The sequence below is a fragment of the Anguilla anguilla genome, chromosome 17 (assembly GCF_013347855.1).
Source record: "Anguilla anguilla isolate fAngAng1 chromosome 17, fAngAng1.pri, whole genome shotgun sequence".
Taxonomy (NCBI): domain Eukaryota; kingdom Metazoa; phylum Chordata; class Actinopteri; order Anguilliformes; family Anguillidae; genus Anguilla; species Anguilla anguilla.
The window spans coordinates 15,633,263-15,649,343 of NC_049217.1; the positions used below are offsets into that span (position 1 = coordinate 15,633,263).

General features: G+C 45.8%; 1 protein-coding gene across 9 annotated transcripts in view; it reads right to left on the reverse strand.

Annotated features, from left to right (window-relative positions):
* Positions 1 to 16,081, reverse strand: part of kcnc3a (potassium voltage-gated channel, Shaw-related subfamily, member 3a) — a 93,065-nt gene that overhangs the window by 37,612 nt on the left and 39,372 nt on the right. For all 9 annotated transcript variants that reach the window (XR_004763172.1, XR_004763173.1, XM_035399368.1 and 6 more), the window contains exons 3-4: positions 5,136 to 6,120; positions 20 to 214 (exon numbers count right to left, since the gene is read on the reverse strand). Coding sequence is in view for 7 of the 9 variants with exons in the window: in XM_035399368.1 (XP_035255259.1) it covers positions 20 to 214; positions 5,136 to 6,120 (1,180 nt within the window). In the remaining 2 variants the exon portion in view is untranslated. The remainder of the gene's footprint in view (positions 1 to 19; positions 215 to 5,135; positions 6,121 to 16,081) is intronic.

A 16,081-nucleotide genomic window follows, 5' to 3' on the forward strand; every position in this document is an offset into this window, starting at 1 on the left:
CTCGAGGGTCTGCGCGTACCTTTCCTCACATTCCCGTCTGTGGCTCTGAATTCGCCGGTGCTGAGGAGGAAGCAGGCGCGGTCGTGGGGGAAGCGCTCGCGGCTGACCGCGCTTGTCGCCGGGCTCTTCTCGTCCGGCCCCAGCACCTGGTCAATGGTGGGGCAGTCCTCATTGGCCAGCGCGGCGTTGGCGGCATCTCCGTTCTGCTTGGAGTCTGAGGAGGTGCGCGATTGGCCGTCAGAAAACGGGGGGGGAGACGGGGGGGGGGGGGGGGGGGGGGGAGGGGCGTGTGTAGGTGGCAGAGAGTGGAGGCGGAGATCGGGAAGTAATTGAGGATTTGGGTGAAGACGAGGAAAGGAAAGTAATATTGGGTAGAAAAGGGAGGACAAGGAGAAGAGAGAGAAAGAGAGAGTTGAGGTGGAGGAGGTTAGGATGAGAGCAGGAGAGAAGGAGGTGGTGGTGAATATACCGGGGAGGTAATGCAAGAGTAAGGGATTGAGGAGCACATGGAATGATTCGGGGGGAGGAGTTTAGGGAATGAAGGAGGAGGGAGGGTCAGAAGAAGAATATTAGTTTCCCATAGTAACGCCAGTCATTACAATAACATCACAGCACAGGAGGAATCAGGAGGAGAGCTATACAAAATGAAGCACCGCACTTTACTCAATGGGGGACACTCTTCTGCCAGCTGTTACAATTTACTGCAAACCGAGAGTGAGGCATGCTGGGAAGACAGACACAGACACTCAGCCAATACTGTCGCACAGAGCACAGGCCACATACAGACTGGCTCCGCCCCTCTGGGTCAAGCCAATCTGAACTGAATTGATATCAGGTCGAGCAGTTTGTTTCCATAAAAGGCAAGATTTAACAAATCAACATGTTTTTAATGTTGGAGTTTGGGTCCGATTACACTGACAGGCACTGAAACACTTTTGGCAAATTCAGTGAATAATCTGTTGAGTCGACGTGGACAGAAACGTGGGGTGGAAACAATGCTGATTCAGCGATGCTCTGCACAGTGGGAACAGCCTGACCCTGAGCCACGGGTTGGGTCACACCCAACACTGCGCTCACAAACGCAACCAAGAGAAGAGACAAACACCGCACACAGCACAGGGCACTGACTGGAGAGGACACTGCAGCACATTTATACTGCACTGAGAAGGGGGGGGGGGGAGAGCAACAGAGAGAGGGGGGGGGGAAGAGAGCATCAGAGAGAGAGGGAAGTGAGAAAGAGGGGAGAGAGCAACAGAGAGAGAAAGAGAGAGAGGGAAGAGAGCAACAGGGATAGAGAGAGGGGGAAGAGAGAGAAGACAGGGAAGGAGAGGGAGAGAGGGTGACAGAGAGAGGGGGAAGAAAGACAGAGAGAGAGGGAGGAAAAGAGAGACAGAGATAGAGGGAGAGAGCAAGAGGAGACAGGGAAGGAGAGGGGGACAGAGAGAGTACAGAACGAAAGAGAAAAAAGGGAGAGAGGAGATAGGGAAAGAGCTTGAGCGAGAAGAGAGACAAAGCAAGAGAGAGAGAGAGAGATAAGAGGAGAGAAGATGCTGCAGGGTTGTGCTTATAGCTTCCGACACAGCTGTCAAATCTAATGTGACATGAGTTGCTGCTCAACAATTCTCAGGAATCACCCCTGGCAAAGTTGACAAAGAGAGAGAGACGTAGGTAAGGAGACAAAGTGACAGGAAAGGGGTGTTTGCAGGGTAAATAAAAATTGTCTCACGCTATCTGATCTTTAAAGAGCAAACAGCTGAGCTAACTCTTTAAAATTAACCCAGAGCATAAGAACAGTAATACACACAATATGTACCTCATATTATAACATAGCAGTAGTACAATGTTACACCAATTGTCATTCTAAGGGGAAATCTGCTGTTCAGAGGTACATTGCCATCCCCACAAATTCAGTTGGCTGAGAGAAGCTTCTGGACAAGTTATACCAAATAAAACAGTGTATAACATGGAAGAAGAGGGTTGGAATGGACAGTTGCTACACAGTAAAATGTGCAGTGATAATTCAACTCATAACAGTGCAAATTTAACATTAACAAATGAAGTGTGGCCCAACGGTGTTTATGACACAATATACCTACACAAAGGCAACTAAGTCCAGAGTTTTGGGCTTTCTGCTAAATATTGTGTTTGAAATGTATTTAAAATAGAGAGCACATACAAAGAAATAAGAGGTAAAAGTGCTTATTTTAATTAGATATTTGTTATTCTTCAGTCTGTTGCATGTGCCACTGGAAAGGTGTGTAACTGTTGGCATAGGCCAGAGTTTAACCAGGATGAGGAAATCACACTGCCCCTGGTCACACACACACGTACACACGCACATGTACACACGCACACGTGTACAAACACACGCACACACGTGCACACACAAACATAGACCACAAAGCCAAATGAAGCCACTTTTTTAGTCATGCCCAAGAATTTCTGAATGTCCATTTCTAATAAGGCAACCAATATTCACAAATCATCATAAAATTTGTCTTCAGTAGATCATACCAAATATGTCCAAAATACAGTGCAGGTGGTATGGACGCTTCATATTTTCAGTGAAGCAGTATTTAGAATTAAGTACAGTGTTTAATTTGGAGCACAGCAGGATACAAGGCCATCCAGATTAACATTGCTTGCCAAATGTTTGATTAATTAGTCATTTTTAGGTGAAGGTAAATGAATAATATTATGCCAAAGTTGATTTACATTAATGAACATGATAATAATTTTAAAAAACATAAATACAATGTATTAAGTATTGCTTTGACATTATTTATGTTGTTCATATTATAACTCTATATTGTTCAGTTGAGAGCAAAACCATGTCCATTAAAGTGTGCTTTTGACATCCATCCATTTGACTTTATGACATCCAGAGTTTCTGGGGGAAAATATATCTAAATGGATGGTTAGTAGATCCTACTAACTGACGGTTAGTATAATCGCCCTCGGATTAATTTTGAAAATATTTTCATTTTTTCACCGTATTTAATACTTGGCTGACAGACGGCACGCTCTCGGCAACATGAGCTCACCAGCCAATCATAATTTCCAACTCAGCGAGGAAGATGGCTGCCCTCCGGGGTAAGAACCCACCACCCCCCCATCCCCACCATCACAAGCGAAGCCACCCCTCGGTACACGCTCTGAAGAGAACGATTAGCGGGTGGGTGCGCTTTTGATTTAAATACATTTTATACGCCGGCGAGGCTCTCGACAGGCATAATCCCCCGGTCTAAGTTTAATTACATTTCTGTCTTCCATCAAAATCAGCTGTATGACAACCCCATTTTACAACCAAATATTTATACTGCACGCCGCGCTGAGGCGCCAAAATAAGAAGCAGCAATCAGAGATTACTGGATCACGATGGGAATCCGGAGCTGCGTCTGGTTTGTGTCGAAACGAACTTTTCACAGACCGTCGTTTTTTACCGTCTTATAAATCTGTTTAATTAAAGATGCGGTTAAAGGATGGACTCGCGCGCAGCTCTAAACACACACAGAAGCAAATATGCGCGCGCACACAAATACGAGCAAATCTGTTTCCATTCCCCGATTCTTTAAATAGCAGGTCTTCAATTTCCTTATGACAGCTGTGCTTAACTGTTCCCTTTTTCTGTCGCCAAATACTTGGCTTCAAACAGCCTCGCTAAAATCAACGCAGTGATCCTCAGCGGAAAATTCGCACACGGAAATTGGAATCACGCAGACTTTGATACAAAATACTAGACTCGTCAATTTAAGGCTCCTCTCTGCTGCAGATGTTATTTAATCTTAAAGCACATTTATTCAATGACAGGGCCGGCGTATTCCCTCCATTTTAGTGTTTTAGGGCCTCTGTGAGAAAACTTAACACTGTCACAAATCCTCATGCTGATCAGATCAGATTTCTATCAGCCTGTAAAGGAGGCCTGGACCATACAGCTCTGTAATTGAAAACAGGAGAGCGTAGCCAACTTCATACAGAGACGTACAAGGACCGTAATTCCATGTCCAAATAGTATCTAATAGGTTTGTGCTTTAGACATTGCTAACCAATTATTTGACTTAGAATCAAGGTTAACCGATAACATTACAAAGTTTAAATGACAAAAATGTAATAAATGTTTAGAACATCCTCAAAATTGATAAATGTTCATTTGATTCTTTTCCACTCTGTGGTATTTTGCCTCATGAGAGCTATATGGCACACATGCCCTATAGACCATTGAGAGATGCCCCACTCATCAGTAATTTGATCACATCACAGTCACTTTCAGACTTGGTTTTAGTTAGATTAAATGACTCTAACTAAAAAAAAAAAAATCATAACCAGACAGCATCAGTATCAGAATTTCAATAATGTACATCTGTTTATATATCAAGTGTGCTTTTTACTGCACGACAGAGTGGTGGTCTGTTTCTAGTGGATGCATCTTAAATGAACTTTTCCTCTGAAAGTGTGTGAGTTGATGGTGACTGTGTATGGGACACAGCCCTTAGATTAGGATGCATTCCCAAGGAGAGGAACGCTAAGCTGGCTGTCTCACAGTCTCTCTTCTCCAGGTTCAAGTCCCGACAGGGAAAAGTCCTTTCAAAGAGGGAATATCTGGTGACAAAGCTCACGGAATTCCGCTTATGTCAGCACCAGTTGACAAAGCCAAGCCCTGATATAGCTGGCCTAAGCTAGAGAACAGAAAAGTGCTTCTGAGTTACATATTTGTCAAATCATGAACTTACTGGGTATTATGGACATTTCAAATTCACTTGAACTTCAAACTGTTATTGTTTAATTATTTTTGTACTTAAACCTTAAAAATATTCTGTTTAAAGGTCTGTTCATTTTTGCACATCTGTAAACAAAGTTGAAATAATCGAAGTGTTTGGATTTTTGTTCCATTTTGTTTTCATTAGGCAAGTTTCTTTTTTTCTGGACCCTGAGAGAATGTCAGGGGGTCTTGTTCCTACCTACCTCATGAGAATATCTGTTGTCTTCCTTCATATCAAGGAAAAATAGTAATGAGGAAATATCGTGCACATAATGAAGGAAAAATACAGGAAGACAACCAAGCCTAAATATGCACGGACACCGCTTCATCATTGGCCAAAAGAACAAGAGCAAAGAAACCTTAAATAAGCACTCACCCGCACGATTGATTTCGATAATCTCCTCTTGCGCCAGGGGACAGTCCCCCCCTACGCTTCCTGACCCGACAACCCCGCCCAGCACGTTTCCCATGATCCTGTGGGGCGAGGCGGTGGCCATAGCCAGCGCGTCGGGCTTGCAGTAGTTGGGCGAGCCGGGCTGGGGGGCCCGGGGGATATGCTTGTTCTTCTTCTTGGGGAGCTTCTGCTTGGCCATGGCCAGGGAGTAGTACATCCCGAAGTTGTTGACGATGACGGGCACGGGCATGGCGATGGTCAGCACCCCCGCCAGGGCGCACAGGGCGCCCACCAGCATGCCCGACCACGTGACGGGGTACATGTCCCCGTAGCCCAGGGTGGTCATGGTGACCACCGCCCACCAGAACCCGATGGGGATGTTCTTGAAGTTAGTGTGGGCGCTGGCGGTGGGGTCCCCCGGGTCGGCGCCGATCCGCTCGGCGTAGTAGATCATGGTGGCGAAGATGAGGACCCCCAGCGCCAGGAAGATGATGAGGAGGAGGAACTCGTTGGTGCTGGCCCTCAGGGTGTGGCCCAAGACCCGGAGGCCCACGAAGTGGCGGGTGAGCTTGAAGATCCGGAGGATTCGGACGAAGCGCACCACACGCAGGAAGCCCAGCACGTCCTTGGCGGCCTTGGAGGACAGGCCGCTCAGCCCCACCTCCAGGTAGAAGGGCAGGATGGCCACGAAGTCGATGATGTTGAGGGTGCTCTTGAAGAACTCGGCCTTGTCCGGGCAGAAGATGACCCGGAGCAGGACCTCGATGGTGAACCAGATGACGCACATGCCCTCCACGTAGGTCAGCCAGCTGTCGGTGACCACCTCGAAGACCACCTCCTCCCGCGTGCGGTTGTCCACCGTCACGAGCTCCGTCTTGTTGTAGATGGTGTTGAAGGCCTCGTGCGTCTCCAGGCAAAACGTGGAGATGGAGATGAGGATGAAGAGGAGGGAGCCGAACGCCACGTACTGGAGGGAGAGAAAGAGGGGAGGAACAACGGTTTATGACATGAAAACACTTGAGATATCGAGGCAGTTGTGCCAGAATCACACTCTACTTTATCACCAGGGAGTGTGTATGCGCCTAGAGGGTCTTCCTAGTTAGGCGCTAAGGAACTTCAGTTTTACACAAAGGAACTTCAGTTTTTCACAAAGGAACTTCAGTTTTACACAAAGGAACTTCAGTTTTTCACAAAGGAACTTCAGTTTTACACAAAGGAACTTCAGTTTTACACAAAGGAACTTCAGTTTTTCACAAAGGAACTTCAGTTTTACACAAAGGAACTTCAGTTTTACACAAAGGAACTTCAGTTTTTCACTAATTAACTTCAGTCTGGCGCTAAGGAACTACAGTCTGGCGCTAAGGAACTGCAGTCTGGCGCTAAGGAAATACAGTCTGGCGTTAAGGAACTATGGCCTGGTGCTAAGATACTTCAGTCTGGCGCTAAGGAACTATGGTCTGGCGCTAAGGAACTTCAGTTACTGTTTAAATCACTACAACAGCAAGAGAGACGGAACCTTCAGCTCTACCGCACAAGCGCATAACCTCTGCGCTGAGGCTCAAGAGCCGTTGCAGAGACACAAGACGACAAGACGACGCTACCGTAGCTCTAACCCCGGAAGCTGAGTACATTGCTGCAGATTAATAGAGAATGGTGAGACATTATCATTGAACCCGGAGAATAAAAGAGACTGTGCGAAGACACTGCAGAAACACCACGCTTGGCTGCACAGATCTGCAGAAAGAGTCGGAAGACAGAGGGAGCCAAACACCATGAAATGGCAGAGAGGGAAAGAGGGGGGAGAGGGAGAGGGAGAAGGAGAGGGGGAGGGAGAGGGAGAGAGGGGGATGGGGCTAATACAGTATAAGCACGTTGAATGCTGCAATCTCATTGACACTGCGCTGGGGGAGAGGGAGAGAGCAAGAGAGGGGGAGCAGGGGAGAGAGATAGAGAGAGAAGGGGAGAGATAGAGGGGGGAGTGAGAGAGGGATAGAGGGCTGATGGGGATGTGAGATTCACGGGCACCATTATCAAAGCACAGACGTCATGTTCGCTCTTGCGCAGATATATGTCTATTGATCTGTCTGTGTGTGTAGCCACCAGTATAAAGTGTGTGCCATTCTCTCTCTGTCTCAAACCTATCAATCTAGATCAATACTCCTCCGTTAATCTGTGTGTGTCAAGGCTACCTCTCAGTCTTGCTTACAGTTTATGTGTGTGTGTGCCTGAGTGTGTACCTGTGTATGTGTGCGTGTGTGTGAGTGTGTGTGCCTGTGTGCATGCGTGCGTGTGTGCCTGTGTGTCTGTATGTGTGTGCGTATGTGCCTGTGTGTGCATGTGTGTGTGTGTGCCTATGTGTGCATGCGTGCCTGTGTGTACGTGCGTACGTATGTGTGTGTGCCTGTGTGTGCATGCATGTGTGTGCGTGTGTATGTGTGTGTGCGTGTTTTGTTTCTCTCTCTGCAGTCCTCTCATCCTCTTTTTCCTCTAAGACAAACCATTTATTTTACAAGCAGCACCCCCATCTCTCTCTCCTTCCCCATCTCTCCCTCTACCTCTCCCTCTCTCTCTCTCTCTCTACCCCATTTGCTCTGCCTGCCTTCCCGCTCCACCGCCCCCCACTCCCACCTTCACGCACTCTCCTGACATCTATGCAGCAAGCTGCCTGTGTGACTAGGGGTCCTTCAAGAAGCTTGGCCATTGTTCAGGAGCTGTCTCGATAACTGCCTGATCAGATCTCTAGAGACACGGTGCAAAGGGGAGGGGGGGGGGGGGGGAATTAAATAAATAAAAACCCACTAGCTGTTTCCAGGTTTGTACTGAATGGATAACAGGCAGAGACACATTCCATTGGTATATCGATAGATGGTGCCTACCGTACACAGGTGAGTTAAAAATACACATAATTAAAATACAGGCACCAATTTGCAAGGTTGTGCTTTGGGACGTCTCTCGTTGGCATTAGCCAATTTTCGCGTGAAAGGAGAAGGGAGTGAAATCCAGGTCTGATTTTCTCCTAGGAGATTCCCAGCTATGTCAAATTAAATCCCAGTCCCTATTAGCATGGACTAATTTAACAATCCGTCACAGGACGCCCTCATAAATCACACGATATTACTGTTGATACAGTGAATAAAGCGAAGCACTGACAGAACATTCTAGTTTCTTTGCTCACTTCGGACAGTCACAACACTTCCTCCACCAAACACTTTGCTGCTCTATGAAAAATATATAATATAATATACAAATGTGCCTTTCAGATAGCAAAGGGCTATAACCCGGTACATTACATCTCTCCTTGTTTTACATAAGGTTAATGTTCTTTGTACACTGTCCCTGTTCAAATAAACTAAATGAATAAAAATAAATTAAACAGATACTGTCAGTGAGTATTCAATGCAAAATCTCAAACATGGCACAGAAACCGTCCTTTGCGTTTAGAGATGGTGGTATCCCATCAAAACCCGTTAAAATTTTTTGTTTGAAAATATCCACATAAATCCTTCTAGAAAACAGAAGTCAGAGTAAAATTATTTGTTCTACCAGCTGTGACCCTTGTTTTTTTTATTTATTTATTTTTTATTTTATTATTATTTTTTTTTTAATATTGCTCATCTCAAAAACCGGTAGCCGGGGTCGTACGGTAGGTCGTGAGTACGTTAATTCTCTCACCCAGTCAGATTTCCCCTGATAGCAAAGCTGACAAGCAGCCAATGAAATGAAATATCCACACAGAATTGACAGGGTAACCTGCTCCTGTCCACGGACTTGCCCAAACCTGCTCTGGGTGCTGCCTGGCGTTTGGGGTGTACGGAAAACAGACGAGGCATCGTTTCTAGAGTGCAATATTGGGCAACCACAGGACGCAATTAAACGCGCTAGTTAAGGGCTATCTTCTGTGTACCGTGGCGCTGTTGCACATTTTACCGAATGACTGCGTTTTCCAGGCAGGACGAGGTCTGCGTCGTTCCCCATGCCGTGGGGTGTGAATCGCAGCAAAGAAAACCGAACCGCGTCAAGATCCGCCGCGCTTTGCCTTTTCTCAATAAGGCGAGGCTCACAGAACCACGCTCGCTAGGAGAATTACGGCCAGAGCCCGTGCTAACGATAGCATCATGGAACAGAGGACAAACCCCGCGAACCCAGGAAAGAGAGGTGAGCATGCCCTTCTCTAATTCCTCTCCTTCTCCCATCCTTCCTTTCCAGCTCTCCTTCATCTCCATCTCATGAACGTCCTTTTTGTCTGTTCTTACTCACTCCTTTTTTTTGATTTGTTCCCTCCTTCAAAACTTACAAAAATTGTCACTTCTCGCCCTCTCTCTCTCTTTTCTTCATTCTCTCTTTTCCTTTTAGAGGCGTTCACTGCTTCTTAGTTTATCAGGAGCCTCTTGTGTCCCCCTTCCCCTTTCCCTCTTCCCCCCTCTTGTTTCCCTCCTTCATCTCAGGGGTGTACGTGCGTTTCCCCGTCCCTAATGAAGCCCCAGTGCGAAAACCCGAGTGTGTGTGGGGGGGGGGAGGAGTCCGAGTCGCAGTACGCGGGCGCGCTAACCGGGTTTCGGGGGGGTGGGGGGGGGGTGGGCTGGTGATGCATGCCGTGCACTCCTACCAGGACTCCCAGCTGTTTGAATCAGAGTCAAATATTTCGGCCATCGTCTTTGGTGACAAAGCACTCCATTTCTCCAGCCTGTTCCAGTCAGGAAGCCTATAGGAGCAGGGTTGTGCGGCTCGCTACAGATTGAACCTTTTAGCAAAAACGATAGATTGGCCCCAAGGTGATTAACACTCCTGGAGGTCATCAATGGAGGCCTTCAAAAGTAAGAGACGGGTCCCTCAGCGAAGGGAAACGGTTCGTGGGTCCCATGTCTGCATCATTCCCCCAAACGAGAGAGATCCCCACAGAGATTATTTTCATCACAAATGACGGCAAACGGGTGGCACGGTGGTGCAGTGGGTAGCACTGTCGCAGGTATGAGCGTGTGAGTGAATGATGTGTGTGCCCTGCGATAGATTGGCGGCCTGTCCAGGGTGTATTCCTGCCTCTCGCCCGATGCACGCTGGGATAGGCTCCAGGATCCCCCCGTGACCCTGCTCAGGATAAACGGGTATCGATAATGGATGGATGGATGGATGATGGCAAACAGTGATCTTGCAAGTAATGGAGGACCATAAACTATGGTAAGGTAAGATGATATATATCATATATTTATGTGTTTTCTGAGAATAAAACTATTTTCCAGAGAGTTTGATTACTATTTGAAAAGAAAAAGTAATAATAAAAACATGGATAAGAAAATACTGATAAGAATGTTTTTAAATATTTATCAGCCATAATTTAGTTCAGGATACAATAATGCATGCATTCTTAATATTTTACCCAAAGCAAATAAATAAAACCCGAAAAAGTATTTAATGTGATGTGTTGCAAGACACACTAACGTTCTGAGGGTTTAAATTTGGGTTGGACGTTGGCGATCGGAATTGTATCGGAATTTACCACCGCATGTGAAGAAGGTCTGCATTTGTTCTAAAAAAAAAAAACATCAGATACCACGTGTTGTTCTGGTGTTTACACTTAGAACAATTATAGCCCAGCTGTGTCAGATGTGTGGGGAAAATTCAGGTCGGAGTGAGAGAGCAAACGCGCCCTCAGTTAGCTCCTTTATTAGCCAAGTGAGTCATCAAAGGGCAGCGCTGTAGCATAATGGGTAAGGAGCTGGACTCGTAACCTAAAGGTCACAGGTTCAATTCCCGGGTGGCACGTTGCCTTGAGCAAGGTACTTAACCTGCATTGCTTCAGAGTACGTCTCTCTGTATAAATGGATGCTGTGTGAAAGTTGTGTGAGTCGCTCTGGATAAGAGTGTCTGCTAAAGGCCAGTTATGTTATTTCAAAGCCTTGGCAACTGTTATTCCGCCACGACCCCATTCCGCACGGTGTACTCCGAATGAGCCAATCTGATTGGCCGATTGATTAATCGACCCATCAATTGATTGATCGACCGGCTGATTGATAACTTGACGGTGATAACTGATTGATTCTGCGGCCGTGGGGCTGGGGGGGAGGGGGCGGTGCTGACATTTTCCTCAGAGCCCTCGGGCACGGATATATCGACGTCACCTGACATTTCCCAAAAGCTCTGGCTCCGACACCGGCCGCCCAGATCAGACCTTTTGGCCCCCGAAAGGCCACCGTGAACGCGCAGAGAAAAGCCCGGTCGAGCCCAGAGGCGGGGATCCAAGAACAAGGTGCAGTGTGGGCAAAAAGAGGGCGGAGCCATAAGGGACAGATATTATGTTGGGATTGGACAGACACAGGGGAATCGTGATTAAATTGGTAAAACGAATAAATGACAAAAAAAACAATAAATTAACAAACAGAAACGCCCTAAATGAGTAATGCATCCATACATACTCTATAGGAATAGTTATACTGACATGAAAATGGAGGATTAAGTAACCCAAAAAAGCCATAGAACAGTGAATAAACAGCGCAGCCCCTATGCAGTGACTGAGCGATGCATGCTTCACTGCATTGATGAGAGTGTAGTTATGCTGTGCTGTGGGCTAGCAGTACGTGCATCGCGAACGCGTTTCATCTTCGTCTTCGTCGTTTCCTCTTCTGTCGCCGCGACGTGCGTGTGCAGCGGCTACGCGCACCTTTAGACACGAGGTGGAAGAATCCGGAAGCAAACAGAAACCCGCGGAGTGACTCAGACCTTCTCCAGTTATACTCATTTTTTTCTCCCCTTCCAATCTTCTCCCCGTCGGTTTTCTCCCCTCTCCTCCTCCCTTCCCCTTTCCCTCGCTCTCTCTCTCTCTCCCCCCCTCCCTCCCCTTTGCTCTCTCCCTCTGCTGTCTTTCCCCGCTAGTCGCAAAGTGACCTACTTTCCCCATCGCCGCAGTGCATTCTCTCCCTCACAGCCCAGCTCCTCTGCCGGCTCGCGTCCTCTCCCGAATCCGAATCCGAATTCGCGGACGCTCCTTTGGATCGGTCGCACCAGCAAAACGTACATTTCGCACAAACAGCGCGGACGATAAGGTACAAGGGCCTCAGTGATCAACTGATGCAATAATCGCAGTCATACATTCATTCAGAGGCGCTGAAGTCTCAACACCAGTCAATCAATCAAACATAGAGTATCTTTGTCTTTCGGCTGGTCTGCTCTTTGAGCGATGGGGCACACAGTGTCCGTTTCACTCTCTGCAGAGGAGAACGTCCTAGGCACATCTGCGCAAAGCTGTGGCATGTCACACACACACACACACACACACACGCAGCCGCAGCCGCAGTCAGTCTCAGTCAGGACCCCACCATTATCACACAATTTTAAACAGGCCTTTACAGTGGGCAGCTAAGCCCCTGATCCTATAGACCCGGGATATGCACAGAGTTCTGTTCCTGTCCCATGCAGAGCCTGAGTTCTGCCAGACTGCAGTTCTATGGTAGCAAGGAGGGCCTGCTCCTTCTGGGGGTCCCTGTGGGACTTCAGGACCCCGTAAGGCTGTGTTTCCTAGGCAGGCACACCAGGGTTTGCAGAGTGAGGTTGGAGTTTTGAAAGCGGCCAGTACAGTGAGGCCTACTCTAACATACACAACACACATGCACACATGCACACACACACACGCGCACACACACACACACACCCATACAGTGCCCTCCAAAAGTATGGGAACAGTAGAGTGAACTGTCCCCATGTGAACGCTTGATCACACTTGCGTGCTTGGGCGCTTGCCGTACGCGTTCATGTATTTAGCATAAGTTCGCAAGTGTGTTCCATTTCTCGAATTAGACTTTATCCAGACTTACGCTGAGACCGCTCTGGAGCGGTATTCAGCCAAGTACACAGACCCACAATGCACCAAGTTGGTGATGTTTACTGTTGACACCAGGAGGAAAATGCCACAGAAGAAATATCAATGAAAGAAAGATGCAAATGTGGTAAGTTTATATGTTACTTATATCGTAGCAACCATGGTTCTATTGTTAATGTGAATATAATGATAGCTGTGTCACTTAATTTGTCTGTAGTAATCAAGCCCAGAGCTTTGCACAGCTATTATTAGCTATTAATAGTAGTGTGACTACAATAAATTATTTGAAATAGGGACCACAGAAGAAAAAGTGTGTCCCAATTGTTTTAAAAATTGCAGTGCACTTGGGCACTTAAATACATACTTTCACACTATATACTAATTTATGTTCCACATCACAGTACATCCCCAAAGTGTATGTACTGTGTAAGTACCCATGCACACTTAGCCAAGTGTGGAGAACTGGGAGAGGCCCTTTGTTATTTTTTGCTATATACTTTTATTTGAGATCATCTTTGATTTGAGATCATCTTTCATCTGTAGAGATTATAGAGTGGACAGAATTCACCATGATGAAGACCAGAGGACTAACTATGGCTGAAAAACAACTAACATGTAAGCTGAGAGAACAGAAGAATTAATTAAGAAGGACAGAACAGAAACTGGGTATATCAAGTACAACAGTTTGAAGTCTTGAAAATAAAAAAAATAAAAAACACCGACATTTCTGTTTCAGAAATAAACACTGTGCCGGTTGGTCAAGGAAGACAACTGCAGTTGACGACAGATGAATCTTAAGAACTGTGTAGAACAACAGTGACATCACCATCAGTCTCCAGAGGGCAGGGGAGAAAACATCACAAGCCACCGTACACAGAAGACATAGAGAGCAGAACTATAAAGGCTAAACTGCAACGATGCAAACCTCTCATTTGCAGAAAAAATTGGAAGGCCAGAAAAATGTAGAGATGAGCCAAAAGAGTTCTGGACCTAATTTTTATGAACACGAGACCAAAATAAACCTTCTCCAAAGCAATTGAAAGCCAAAAGTGTGGAGAATCGAAAGAACAGTCTATTATCCAAAGCACATCCCTCATTTGTGAAGTATGGAAGAGATAGTGTCATGGCTTTGGGCATGTATGGCTCAAGTCTTAATTGATGACAGAAGGAAGGATGGCAGCAGTGGGATGAATTTGGAAGTGCAGAGACAGATTTTTATCTGGCTATGTACAAAGAAATCCCTCCAACCTCATTGGCCTGTGCTTCGTCGAGCAGCAAGACAGTGACCCCAAACACTCTGCCGATGCAACCAAAGTATTCATCAATGAGTAAAATGGAAAAATTTGGATGGGCTCAGCCATGTATTTCCTATGAATGTTGGACAAATTCGTCAAACTCACTCCAGCGCGAATTAGACACCAAAAGCTCACACCGTGGCGGTCAATAGAAGCGGGCAATAACATTTCACGTTTTTCCCGGATCAAAAAACTTTCTAGGCTGAACAGAAAAGAGGAAAAACGTGATGAATCATCAGATCAGTAGTCAGATTGCATTGATTAGGTGCCCTGATCTCTGATTGGTTAAGAATAAAACTTAAGAGATTTGTAACAGGGTCACGAGACAACCATACTAGCTTCTCAGCTTCATCACACGATGAGGCCTAGCTCCACTGTAGCCTCAGGTTAGTCTCCAAACTACTCCAAATCACCTAGCAACTACATAAGTTACAGCTAGCCACTTAATGTAGGTGAATAGTTTAATTCTCTAGCTTACAGCTAATGGCAATTACCATTGTCTTGTTTCCATTGTGTGCATAATAAAATGGTTTAGTGTCAAATGTTAGACTATGGAGCATGACAATGAAAAGTATCATATTGAGCCTATTTACTTTAGGATGCACAGCATCAAGCTTGTTGGCTAAATAGGTTTCCAGGCTGTTCACACTGCAACCAATATAATGGCGAGCAGTGCACTCAAATATTATATAACCAAACAGTCCATTCACTAATATAGTAAACTAAGTAGCTGACTAAACAATTATTTCAGTAGCTAGTCTAATCGCGGCTAATTTTTCCAGTTTCGCGATGGCATTTTAGAACGAAGGCTGCATCGAAAACAAATTGTCAGAATGCGCCAGTCTTGGCCTGCCTCCCATCAGAGATGCCACTCAACTGCAACGCAGTTGGGCTTAGCATCGCTTCTTGCAAAAACTGTTCAAACTGGAATGCGACTAAAGACACTAGCATTTACATTAAGGAAAAATACTCTTTTTTAACATATGCATATGTCAGGTTTATTTCCTTTAACATGTGTATCGAGCTGCCACTGGTCTGGTATTGTCAAGTGTTGCTAATGATAGCTAACGTAGTGTAATTTAGCTGTTGTCACTGGCAAAAAATGACAGCAGCAGCCATTACACTATGCAAAATGGACAATATGACCATGTTCACATGACGTCACGTTGCCCAATCAGAGAATGAACTATGGGTCATGGAAAATTTTTTTAACAATATACTGTTCCGTGGTATTTACACCAAACATGGCATTCTTGTGCCCCTCTGACCAGAAGTCATTCAATTTGCTCTTTGTGGGTCTCTTGATTGGCTAGCTGAACCACCAATTAGAGAGCTCCTGTACATAGCAATTGTTGCACTCTTGTAGCAGGTAATGTGATCTGTACATCAAAACTAGAATAAAAAGACGGTTAAAAGGTGTGCACAGGGAGCAAGGATCAGCAAATAAATTTCCCATGTCAAATTGATTAGGTAAAAAATAACTATAAATATGTCAAATGAAATTACCCAGCTGTCAGATACCTAGTGTTTGCATTAGGACCTTACAGAGAAACTAGAGAATTGCACACAATATTATTTTGCTTCTAAGAAGCCTGCCTGTTCACTCCTCCACAAACATCAAAGGAAACATATTAGGGGCAATTAAAAGTCATGCTGATACATGTAGGCATGCAATCTATGGGTCCCACCTCCAGCAGAGTTAAGCTCTGAAGCGACACCAGAACGTTAAATGATTTATGGGGTGTCAGGGCCCAGCATGGTTAGAAAAATGCACAAAGATCAAGATTATTTTGATTTTAAGTTTGAACTCAATCTGTGACATT